Genomic DNA, 12,869 nt, shown 5'->3' on the forward strand with positions numbered 1-12,869 from the left:
TTTTATTTATTATATATAAATCTGAAAAATTATAAAATGTAATAAAAATTTCTTTATATTATTAAATTCTGAAATACGTTAAAATGCATTAATTCTAAAATATAATAGTTAAAACGTAATAAATGTTAATCTCTTAAAAAAAGAAAACTACTTAACAAATTATGATATAGATATTTTATATCTATATTATATATTATATATCTATTTATTTTATCATCGCAAAACAAAAAATATAAATAAATATGTATCACAGTTATAATTTTTCATAAAGCATAATTTATGTATATATTTAATATATATTAAAATATTCAAGCATAAATTTAAAAACACTGGATTTTCTATGACGTTTTCTGTGACGTCAATTAAACATCGATTCATTTTTTCAACTGTTCTATTGACAATAAATAAAATATAATAATAAAATTAATTGATTTTATTTTTAAAATATTAGAATTATGTTTAAAATATTAGAAATTTCATTTTACATACAATAATGTAATATATGTAATAATAAATATAAATATAAAAAATTATAGTAAAAGTATATATAAAATATATTATTTTATTTTAGTTGAATATTAACTTAATAGATTTTATTATATATTTTTGTACACATACTATTCCATATTTTTTTGTGTCTTTTTATGTCTTATGGGTTAATTATATCAGGATTACATTAAGAAATAAACGTCAAGGTATGATCGATAACGAAATAGGTACTTATGAAAGATTAGTCCACAGTCGTTCTTAATCGAATTTTTATTGTCTTATCATATAAGATACTGATAATGGTTATTCATGCGCAAAACAATTAAGATTAAATTAGATAAAACAGATGAAACATGTAAAAAATGTAAATATCATATCGCTTCTTACGATATAATTTTATTATAATAGTAAGCAATTATAATAATTAATATTAAATAATGGATAAATACCTAAAACAATTTACAATATAAATATCTATATATATAAATATCCGATAACTATTTTTAAAAGAAGATCTCCTTTCATTGAGAGGAAATTTCTATTTTTTGAGTACTAATGAAACTTATTATGAATCATATTATAAATTAATAAAGTCTAATAACTTTGTTTCATTTTTTTTTTATACAAAAATGTTCTTAAGAATCATGCTTATTCTGTAGTTTATTAGAAACTATTAAAATTTCTTTTTTAATTATATTAGGAAAGTCTCGGAGGAAATTCAAGAACAGCAATGCTTGGAACAATATCACCAGCTAATATACATGTAGAAGAGACGCTTGCAACACTTCGATATGCTTGTCAAGCTCGAGCTATTGTTAATCGCGTTCGAATTAATGAAGATCCACATGAAAAATTAATTCGGTAACAAATATTTTCTCATAAATGTAACTGATAATTCATACTTATTATCTCATTCAAAAATATTTTTCCTTAATGTGGATTATTAATATATATAAAATTGAAAGTTCTTAAATAAATTATAGATCTTTCACTTCGAAGAGAAAAGACAAAAGAATACTGATACAATTTTTATAGTTTGTAATAGACATATAACCTAAAGCTTTTAATTATAAATATAATTATGATTTTCCTATCAGAGAATTAAAAGCAGAAGTGTTGCGATTACGCGGCGTACGCGAAGGATACGAAAAGCAACTTGGAATATTTCCACGTCGTCTTCTCGATTCTGTTGAATTGGTTAATCAAAATAACGATGAAATTAAACAAAAACAAGAAGAAATTAATAAACTGAAAGATCAATTAAAGAAGACTGAAGAACAACTTGCAACTACCCAAATGTAAGTTCTTAAATACAAGTAGATCAAATATAATATCATAAGCTATATTTATTTTAGAAATAATCAATGTAAGTTGTTATATATTTTGATATCATTTTAAAAATAAATTAGATTATCATATTATTCCAGAAATAGATCAAAGGATATTTATCAATTTAAAGATTTGAATGTTTAGTTACATGTAATTACAGGATTTGGCAAACAAAATTACGAGATACCGAGGAAAAGAAAAATTCAGAAATAAAATATTTACGTCGCTGCGGTATTGCTATTGAACTCGATTTTTATGAGAAAGATAAACAGCCTTGTCTTATAAATCTCGCAGCTGATCCTATGTTGTCCGGTATACTTTTGTATTTCATTCCTCCGGGATTGGTTCGCATTGGAAAAAATTCTGATTGCGAGAATTCTTCAGAAAATTTGGATATCATGTTGGACGGACCTCTGGTTAGGCCTTTACACTGGTTAGTTGGGTCGTTTGCAATTCGGTGGATTGAAAAATTTCTTGGTCTTGTTCATGTTTTCCATTTGTATATCTTTTTCTCCATTACTTCGTTTTTTGACTTGCTGCTCATGAATTGTGATTCAGGAAAATGTTTTACTTTGTCCATCTTTGTTTTCTTTTACTAATCGCCTCTCATCAACGCATGTTTGTCTTTTCTTACTTTAATTAATTTATGATTTAAAAAAATATGCATGATAGTTTTCTGTTATTTAATCACTATATGGTGTTATGATTTCCGAATGATTTCAAATTTTACATTATCTCATAAGTATAAAAAATTAAATATTTATATCTGACAAAAAAAATGTATAGTTGGAATTATTTATATGCTTATTTTAATAAATCTTTTTAATGATTCTCTAATCGATTTTTTATGCACTCACAGTACTATTGAAAACAATAATGGAAAACTTATATTATCTTCAGAAATGGAAGGAGATACATTTGTGAATGGGCAGGTATAATATATTTTACATTTATAATTTTATTGCATTACTTTCATCAATTATAAATTATTTATTACATATAGGTCGTAACTGGCAAAGTTATTTTAAAACACGGTGATCGATTAGTAATTGGCGGTAATCATTACTTTAAAGTTTCAAATCCGAATGATAAGCATGGTAATATACAAATTTCAGCGCAAACTGTAGATTATGAATTTGCTCATCAAGAAATTCTTAAAGTGCAAGAAGAAAAGTATAAATTTATAATAATTCTTTTTATTCAATAAATGTTCATTATTTAAAATTATATTATTTTTAATTCAATATAGATTAAGAGCAGAATTGGAAGAAAGTAAACAGAAAGCAATAAAAGAATTAGAAAATGCAAAACGAGAAATTGAAATGCAATTGGGAACCCAAAAATTATCATACGAACGTAAAATTGAAATTCTTGATTCTACAGTTCAAGAGCAGAAACTTGCATTAGAACAAATTCATCAAAAAAAAAAAGAATTAGAATTAGAAAAAGAATTACTTGCAAATGAAATTGAAGCAAATAATAGATTAAAACAAATACAATTTGATCAAAATAAAGTTAATATTACGCCATATAAATCTAATTTCTTACAAGAATTGGAAAGTATTTTAAATGAAAGAACAGCAAATGTCGAATTCGCTCTTAAGATGAAAGCTAGTGAAGAAGCAATAAGTGATGGTGGTATTAGTTTACATGAAATGCAAATATTAGTAAGAGAAGCTACTGAACGATGTAAAGAAGTTGGTATTAATTATGTAGGTATTTATGATATTTGCATAAATAATAATTAAAAAATATGTTTTAATATATATAACATAATTCTATTCATTATATTTTAGGATTTTGATCAACAGCAAACAATTGTCAATAAAAGTCTGAAACCAGTAATTCGTATACGTAACAAAGATAGCATGAAAGAAACATTCTGGCAACCAATGCGATTTTTAGACTGGGTTCATCATTTGCGAGATTATGATATAGAAGATTCGATTAAGGAACTATATACATCAGAAGAAACTTGGGAATCTTATGAAAATACAGAAACTTTTGAAGATTCTTTGAATAATAGTCGGATTTCAATAAATATGACTCCCGTAAAGAAGCATTTAAATGAGAGTTTACAACTTTCATTAGATACGTCTCTACTTGGAACTACATTAAATAATCAAACATTTGACATTTCAAAAGATCAAGAAACTATAAATACATGTCTCCTCCAAATAGAACTTGCTATAAAAACTATACGTAAATTATGTAGTAAAAATAGCGAAATTCAATCAATTCCGGAATCTCTTAATAATATGGAAAGTATCATTTGTAGTTTACGTGAAATTTTAGAAATAGAAAATATAAGTAAATGTACCAATGAAAATGTAATTTCTATTCAGAATTTTAATGGTAGCACAATTGAAAATTCTGACATAAATTTGACAGTTTCTAGTCTCAATTGCAACATAAAATCTGTTTCACCAACAAAATCTACTTTACGTAATAATGATAAAAGTTTTGTGTGTGACAAAAAAAGTGTAAGATTTACAGATAAATTAAAAGAAGAATTAACTTAGTAAAAATAAACATTACTTAATTAAATAAGATTTCTATTTAGAGAAATATATTATTATATAAATAAACGTATTGGTAATATACTTGAAAAACATTAAGTGGAACATAAAAATATGTTTAATATGTGACTATTATTTTATTTTTTATTATTCATAGCTGTTATATAATGTTATTTACGTATGTATATTATATAAAATATTCTGTATGAATGTTTAATTAAATTTATATAAGGTCTGTAAAGTTACTCAAATAAAATAATCAATTTAAATAAGTATCCTATTAAATAAAGCATATTTTATGAATATTAAATTAATAAAATATAATTATAATATAATATAATAATTAACTATATAAGTTTTATATTATAATTAATCAAAATAATCCTCAATATCAATAGCAGGATTCAATAAGTCTTCTCCATAGATACTTAAATCTAATTGATTAAGTATTAAATTCTCGCACATTTCTTCTAAATTAGTATCTCCAATTAAAACTGCTCCTTGCATTTTACCATTTTTTAATATAAGTTTTATATATTCTTCTCCTCTAGTTATTCGTAATAATACTTCGTAATTATTATCCAACTTTTGTCCATTATACAAACCAAGTAAAACTACTTTGTAACCAAAAAACTTAGTTACATGAGTAAAAAGTTCAAAACAGAAATCTTGTAAAAATTCTTCATTTTTCATTTTAGAAACCATTGATTTTGCTGCATATCGACCCATCTGATGTGCTTGAGTCCATAATCTCATTTGAAACCAATGTTTTGCTAATTCCCACCCTGCACTACATATATCCCCAGCAGCATATATATCTCGTTTAGAAGTTTCTAATTTCCAATCTACCAATAATCCTCCATCTTTTTCCTTTTTTATATCTTCCAAACCTATTATATCAGAATTTGGAATTACACCAGTTGCTGACACAATGAAGTCACAACCAATAATTTTTCCATTTGTTAATTGAACATATATAGGCCATTCTTCTATAGGATCAAATTCTTTTTGTTCTGATTTATTAAGAATTTTAATTACCTCACATTCATATTCTATTTGTACTTTTGCAGATTTAAGATAACTACTTTTTATATCAAAATTGTTATGCCAATCTGGACCTAAAGCTGGTCCATCTGCTATAGCTGTAATATCAGAGACAGTATACCTCATTCTTTTAGTTAAAGAACTTACATTAGCATTTATAAATGTACTATTTTTATATATTTTGTTCATGAAGAATTCTGAAGCTCCAGGATCAACAAAAGTTGCAGAAATATGTTTATCCTTAATTACCCATATCATTTCAAGACCATCTACTTCGTGCACCATTTCAGTTGCAATACCTCCATTTCCAACTATTACAATTCTTTTTGAATTCTTTATTTTTTGAGAAAATTGAAGAACTGATTCTGTATCTCTTATACCTAGTATAAAATCATTATGATTTTCTATAAGTTTTGGTCTAGCACCATTACAAAGACATAACATTTTATAATTTATAATTTTTCCATTTTTAGTTTCCACTTGTTTATTTAAACTATCTATTTTTATTACTAAATCATTAATAATTTTTAATAAATCATGTATTTTCATCAAAACTGTACTATCTTTTTCTTCTATATCAAATTGCATTAAAGTTTTACCAAGTGGAATTATATTTGTGACTGTTTTTATTAAAGGACTTGCTGTAATTAGAATGATTTTTTCTTCTGGAGCAAGAAAAGCTATGCTTTCAACACAAGATATTCCAGCAATACCACCACCTACTATTAAAAATGTACAGTTTAATTTTTCTTCATCCATTTTATATGATTTATTTCTTAAATGTAAATTTTCAAATATAAATCAAAAATAATGCATTAATTTTTCCATTCTAAATAATTATAATATTTAAAAGGAACATGATATGGAAATAAACCATATTCTCTTGATTTCATTATTGCAACAAGTAGATCTTTATAAGCCTTTTGACAAAGACAAGTATAACTGTAAATAAAAAGAATAAATATAGAATAAATTGTAGAAGAATAATAGAAGAATAAACTGTAAAAAAAGAATAAATAATATTATATAATTATATTGATAATTTAAAATTTTTACTATATTTGAAGAAAGTTAAACTTACTGATAATTTAAAATTTCTCCATTATCCTTAGAAATAAATTGTTTTAATAAATCAATATTACGATAATCAAGAATTAAATATTCATCTCTGCATATTGGACATGGATTACCAGTAGCAATTATACCACCTCTCTAAAATTTTTATAGAATTATTTAAAAAATTATAAAATTATAAAAAAAATTTAAAAGTATTTAGAATTATATTAGAAAAGTAATTAAAAGTATTAAAATTATAAATTAAATAATATTTTAAATTTTTCTTCAAAACATACAATACAAGTCTTTCGTGTTTTCTTTGGAGGAATTTGACCTTTAAAGCTTCGTCTATAATATTTCCAAATAGGTTCTTCTCCGTAAGTTTGTTTATAAGCTAATATTATATAAATAAATTATATAATATATATAAATAACATATTAATGTAATTAAAATTATAAATGTATGTAATTAAAATTACAAGATATGTAATTAAAAAAAAATTATATAATTACATACCACTACTTTTAAGATATTTTATACTAATATCTACAGGAATTATTTTACTTCTATCTTTTGAAGGAGGAACTGGTAAATCTGTATTATTTTCAATATCTTCTATTTTGTAATATTTTGCAAATGTAGAATGGATAAATTTCACTGATATAACCTAAAAAAAATTTAGAATATTAAATCACTTTTAAAAGTTCGTGATTATTTCTAATTCTTACTTTTATAATTAAATTAGTTTGAAAAAATGAGCCAGCTAACTGTAATTTATTCAATATTAACAACATTATTTTTACTATTAATAAAATAGTTTTTTTTTTAAAGATAAATACATATATTGCGCATACGTTTGTAATATGAACTATAATTCTTGCACAACAATTTTTAGAAATAGCATTCTTATTGTTTAATATTTATAAAATTATTCAATTTTTAGTATTATAATAAATTTATATTATATATATTAATACTTGTTTAATTAAATTTTGTTATAATATTTAATAAGATTTAATATAGTTGTTAATATTAATTAATATAAATTTTTAAAGATTGAATTACATAAATTTTTTATAATCATAAAAATAATTTCTTTATTTGAAAAAATATATATAATATATTTAATAAATTATTATTTGCTATTAAAAATTCTTTAATAAAGTTTTTCATTTGACTAAATATCAGTTATATCTACATATTGGAAATTACTCAAAAAATATATTAAATATTTTATAAGATTTATATTTTATATATATTTTAGTAATAAATTTTAATAAAATCATATATTTTTTATATTCAATATTTATTTGTTTATAATCCTAATATGATAAATAAAACAGGTTTACGCTTGACTCACTTACAGATGTACCATTTCCGGTTTGGGCGTAACATCATCTTCTACGTAGTTAGGTAAGAATAGTTTAACTTTAAGTAAAAATAAATTTCGGAATTATTTAACAAAATGTAACAAAAAAATTAACACTTAAATAATAGAAATAATGTTTAAATAATATTTAATTACAGATGGCAGATCAGCAAGAAGATATCCACGGATTTTGGACAATCTTGTAGCATTTGCCGATGCATAGCCTATTTTCGACAGAGCATAGGGCCACATCGTTTTTGTGTATAGGAAATGTTAAATTTCTTATACACAGCTGTGATCATATATTTTCCATAAAAAGGATTTAATTAATAATCAAATGTGAGTGGCTTTTCTGTCGTTCAAAAAAGCCGAAGTATATTATATATTTTTTCAACAATTTTTTGATTGGAATCAACTCTAATATTGTTTGTTCAGTAGATTACTACTATATACTATATAGTTTTACATATATTTCTTAAAGAAATATATATAATAAAAATAGAAGAAATTTAATGTAAAAATATTTAAGGCTTAAAGTAAGGTGATATAAGCAATAATGTATTAGTGATACAAGTTGGGAATGTCTGGTTTTTATAATAGAAATTGCATGCAAGCTATTTATTATATTTTAAATTTGCACGAGTGATAATTGGATATTATTGAAGCATTATTAAAAGTGTTAGTGATTGCCTATAAATAAAATAATTTTGGCAAAATTCTAGCACAAATGAACAGTCATGATGTGCTAAAAATAACAATTATTCGGTGACGTCAGTGACACGGGGTGGGATCGCTGTAATTATTGGTTGATGTTAAAGAAAATTTTAAACGTGATTGGTTGATTGTGTAACCATTCTGGGTGGGATATGCGCGTAGATATTGCGCAGTAGGAAATCCGCCAGTTGACCATCGAGTGATCGCCGTTAACCGAGGAGCTTACATTTTAGATTAATAGTTTTCCCATTTATAACTTTTATTCCTCAATTTCAATATTTAAAGTTACCTCTTCTTAGAGAATGAAAAGAAATATTGAAACTATATTGAACTTATTAAAATAGAGAAAATTTATCATAAAAACTCTTTTAATTGATACTTGCGATTTGTGATACGATTGAGATGATTTGTATAGTACGATAAAAGGATAATGAGAATAGCAAAACAATTTAAAAATTTTATATTTGCGAATAATTATCTGTGTAAATATATTTAGGCTTAGGTAATAATTTTTAATGAAATAATTTTATATTTATAGATAAATAACTTAATAGCTATATTTTATGTGCGTGAAAAAATTCGACAATATGGCGGTGTCGTGTACGTTATCTTTGAAAAAGTATATCACTTTTACCCATTAAAAAAACGAATATTTCTGTGTTTTATTACAGATTTACGTCATGATCCTATGATTGTACTCCAATATGCGTTAAATCACCAAAAATATCATCAAAATGGTAAGTCATGTTATTTTTTAAAATTCACTTATATTTTTTCTTCGTAAATTTTTTGAGAGAGGGCGCCATATACGAGAAATTACGACAAATATAATGGAAGGGGAAAGCGATAGGATCAATAACCTTCGTTCATATGACCTCATATCCTATTTCTGGCGTCATCAACTTTTAATGATCGTACAATATGAGCATTTATGTAGTTATATGAAAGTTTTTATAAAACTAATGTAATATATATTTAAATACTGATATTAAACAAAATGGGGAAGGTAAATGATCTTTGCGCTTTTCTTTTATATGCGATGTTATATGATGAATATCTTACTTAATATTTGAATTTTTACTTATTGTTCTGATTATATTCTACTTTAATATGCAATTTATAATTATATAATAAAAATAATAACTCACATATAAAATATATAAAATAAAATATAAAATAAATAATAATAATTTTAGAAATTGTTTTATAGTAAAGGTTAAATTTGCATAAATATTTTGATAATGTTTTTGAAATTATATATTGCAAAAATTGACAATTATATAAATTGATAATAAAAATTGAAATAAAAATTAATTTAAATAACTTTTTGCTGATATATCAGACTATCATTTTATTAAATCATTCAAAAATAGACTAATTTCAATTTGATTGAGATTCAATTTTTTTATATTATTCTACATAACCTTATCTTATATAAAAACTTGAAATATGTGATGTATTCTTGCATGTGCTTTTTCAGCCACGTATAGATCCTCTATCTTTATTGAAATGTCTTAGTGTTTTATTGGGGCCAACTGGAGGTATAAAAAGTAAAGAAGAAGTTCATCGGTTGGCTAGTTTGATGACAAAATTTTCCAAAAAACTTGTTTCAAAATGCATTTATATACAAATATTGAAAACTACAAATACAGATTTACTTAGTCAGTAAGTATAAATTTTTTTCTAATTAATTATTTGCATTTGAAACATATATACATTTAAAATTGTGTAATGTAAACTTATATAAAGAAAAATTTATATAATTGCATACTAAAGTACATAAATATTTATATTTTATACAAAATATTTATGTAAAATTTAAAATGTATGCTAGAATAAAAAAGGAACTCAGAACCATTGGACAGTTTCATTAATAAATTGTACTCACTGATGAGAGTTCTATAAAATATTTTTTAAAGATATTTTTGAAACAAATAAAATTTATAATAGAATAATTTATAATTTTATTTTTGTTTGTTTGTTTATTTATTTAGATTTATGGGTGCTGGAGGATGGAATCTCATACATATGTGGCTTACAGATGGTATTCTTGCAAAAAATTGGGCTTTAATTCAAGAACTTCTAGAACTTCTATTATTATGCCCAGTAGATATAGAAAGATTAAAAAGCAACAATTGTCCAAAATTAATAAAAGGTTTATCAAAAGAAGGTAGTCATCAAGGTGTTAGAGTGTTAGCTAGTCGATTGGTTGAACAATGGTTAAAAATAGTGAAAGGGGAAGCTGCACCAAATTCTGTACCAGCACAAATCATGACTATTCCAGTACAAACTACAGGAGTTCTGGGACAAAGTTTGGTATCTCAATCAGCACAACAGCAACAGTATTCAATTCATTGTGGTATCCAACAAGTCCCAGAAAGTACAGAAAATGCAACAGTTCAAGTGCAAGATTTGCAATTTATTTCAAATTCCACATCAACTATTGCAGTATCTCACATTCATCATCATCAGCAGCAGCAGCAACAACAGCAACAACCATCACAAGAACAACAACAGGTACAAGAGAGAACAACTGTGCAACCTTTACAATTGCAAGTTGTTAGTAAACCACAACAGATGCAAATACAACAACACTTATCATCACAATCAAAAAAACCTGCCTTTGTTGTGGTATCTACATCTTCACAATCTCCAGTTCCTGTGTATAAAATTACAATTCGTGAAGGCAAACAAATTCTTACAAAAGTGGAGACAGATGCTTCTAATATTAATAGTGTTTTAAATACAAATAGTACAAATATAGATGTTAATGGAGATATTGTGGAGAATACCCTTCCTGTGAAACAAACTTCTGAAGAAGTAGCATCTACAGAACTTAGTGATGGTGTAGTTAGTGGTCAAGATTGTGAAAAAAACATTGCACAATCTGAAAAATTAGACCAAGTTTCAAGTGAAGTGAAACAAACTATAGTAGATTCCACAGATAGTCTTGATGTGGAACTTATTAAAAATAAAGAAAGCAAAGACATTAAAGATCTTAAAGACAATACTAATAGTGAAAGTAGTAAATCTAGTAATAAAGAAAATCGGGACTCTTCTAAAAAAGATGACAAAAAATCTAGTAGTTCAGATAAAAAAGGTCATCATAGTTCATCTTCATCCTCCAAAAGTTCTTCTAAACATACTTCAAGTTCCAGTTCACATCGTTCTAGTTCCACATCTTACAAATCTAGTAGTCATCGCTCTAGTTCTAGTAGTAGTTCAAAAAGTTCTAATTCCAAGGATAAGTCTTCCAAGGACAAAGAAAAACATCATTCATCTAATTCATCCAATAAACATAATTCTAGTAAAAATAAATCTGATAAAGAGCGGGAAAAGGAAAAACAGAAGAAAGATCAAGCAGAAAAAGATAAAGCAACATTAGAAAAGATTCAAGGACAAGCATTAAGTTCGAAATTTGGAAAAATACCCAAAAAGAAATCGGAAGAGGAAAAATTAGGCGATGCGATTGTAAGGAAATCATCAACAGACTCTCGGGATAGTTCTAAAGAAAATAAGACTGATTCAAAGAAAGTTGTTGCAGTACCAGAGAAGAAGAACATTTCTATTTCCATTGAGAGTAGAAAGAATTCTCAAGATTCTACAATGCGGCCAAAGACTGTGAAAACATTTAACTCTAAATTCAGATCAACAGGTTTGGAAGAAGAAGTAAAACCTCCACCACCAAGATCAGCAAAAAAATTACATCCCATCATTGATAAAAAAGTCATACCACAAAAATTACCTACCTTGAAAAGGCCATCCCCACTTCGAGAATCTATTTCATCAACAGATAAACGAGCTAAATTATCATTGGAATCACCAACTACACCTCCAAGTGAAGAAAAAAAAGGAGGCATCAAATTAATACCACCAAAACCAAAACGTAAGTATTACATAGTATCTCAAATATTGTACTTAAAATTTTTTTTGAAATATTGAAATATAATATGTATATTTATTTTTTTTGCAACAAATTCAATTTGAATTCTTTAGGGAGAAAAATATATACTGTCTTAAATTTTTATAAAATACTAATGTTCAAAGACTAGATATGTGATTAAAATTTAAACTAAACATTTATATTTCATAAATATAAATGTTATATTGCTTTTAAAGAATTTTAGCACTTCATCAGAATCTCTCATTGAATAAGAATAATTTAGAATTGATTATAATTAATATTATAATTATATTAATATATAATTAAATTAATTTATGATTATGCCTCTTAAAAATTAATTTCTTTGTATAACAAATTATTTATTTAATTTTCTTAATTTCCGTTTTATTCTTAAGATATAAAGAAATGTAAAAAATATTAAATATTATAATAAAATTATTAAGT

The 12,869-nt window shown here is 24.6% G+C and overlaps 3 protein-coding genes across 9 annotated transcripts in view; 2 read left to right on the top strand and 1 right to left on the bottom strand.

Annotated features, from left to right (window-relative positions):
* The window catches only part of LOC102674609 (kinesin-like protein KIF14), a 12,998-nt gene extending 8,383 nt beyond the window's left edge, over nucleotides 1–4,615 (top strand). For 3 of the 4 annotated variants that reach the window (XM_006613831.2, XM_031509573.1, XM_006613832.2), the window contains 7 exons: nucleotides 1,190–1,350; nucleotides 1,587–1,787; nucleotides 1,979–2,251; nucleotides 2,678–2,750; nucleotides 2,822–2,991; nucleotides 3,068–3,530; nucleotides 3,615–4,615. In XM_006613831.2, the coding sequence (XP_006613894.1) occupies nucleotides 1,190–1,350; nucleotides 1,587–1,787; nucleotides 1,979–2,251; nucleotides 2,678–2,750; nucleotides 2,822–2,991; nucleotides 3,068–3,530; nucleotides 3,615–4,340 (2,067 nt within the window). In that variant the 3' untranslated portion in view covers nucleotides 4,341–4,615. The remainder of the gene's footprint in view (nucleotides 1–1,189; nucleotides 1,351–1,586; nucleotides 1,788–1,978; nucleotides 2,252–2,677; nucleotides 2,751–2,821; nucleotides 2,992–3,067; nucleotides 3,531–3,614) is intronic. The other variant, XM_031509574.1, reaches the window with a different exon arrangement.
* Nucleotides 4,357–7,105, bottom strand: LOC102674339 (pyridine nucleotide-disulfide oxidoreductase domain-containing protein 1). Its single transcript, XM_006613829.2, has 4 exons — nucleotides 6,955–7,105; nucleotides 6,734–6,831; nucleotides 6,463–6,593; nucleotides 4,357–6,323 (listed from the first exon to the last, which is right to left on the bottom strand). The coding sequence occupies exon 4, from the start codon at nucleotides 6,138–6,140 to the stop codon at nucleotides 4,707–4,709; it is 1,434 nt and encodes a 477-aa protein (XP_006613892.1). The 5' UTR covers nucleotides 6,141–6,323; nucleotides 6,463–6,593; nucleotides 6,734–6,831; nucleotides 6,955–7,105; the 3' UTR covers nucleotides 4,357–4,706.
* A 638-nt stretch (nucleotides 7,106–7,743) lies between these two features.
* LOC102673939 (serine/threonine-protein phosphatase 1 regulatory subunit 10) overlaps nucleotides 7,744–12,869 on the top strand; it is a 14,224-nt gene continuing 9,098 nt past the window's right edge. Inside the window, exons 1-5 of one of the 4 annotated variants that reach the window (XM_006613826.2) lie at nucleotides 7,744–7,851; nucleotides 7,966–8,146; nucleotides 9,193–9,258; nucleotides 10,002–10,186; nucleotides 10,516–12,407. In XM_006613826.2, the coding sequence (XP_006613889.1) occupies nucleotides 9,256–9,258; nucleotides 10,002–10,186; nucleotides 10,516–12,407 (2,080 nt within the window). In that variant the 5' untranslated portion in view covers nucleotides 7,744–7,851; nucleotides 7,966–8,146; nucleotides 9,193–9,255. Of the gene's footprint in view, nucleotides 7,852–7,965; nucleotides 9,024–9,192; nucleotides 9,259–10,001; nucleotides 10,187–10,515; nucleotides 12,408–12,869 lie in introns of all 4 variants that reach the window. The other 3 variants (XM_006613825.2, XM_006613827.2, XM_006613828.2) reach the window with 3 other exon arrangements.

The sequence above is a fragment of the Apis dorsata genome, unplaced genomic scaffold (assembly GCF_000469605.1).
Source record: "Apis dorsata unplaced genomic scaffold, Apis dorsata 1.3 scaffold_163, whole genome shotgun sequence".
NCBI classification, from domain to species: Eukaryota; Metazoa; Arthropoda; class Insecta; order Hymenoptera; family Apidae; genus Apis; species Apis dorsata.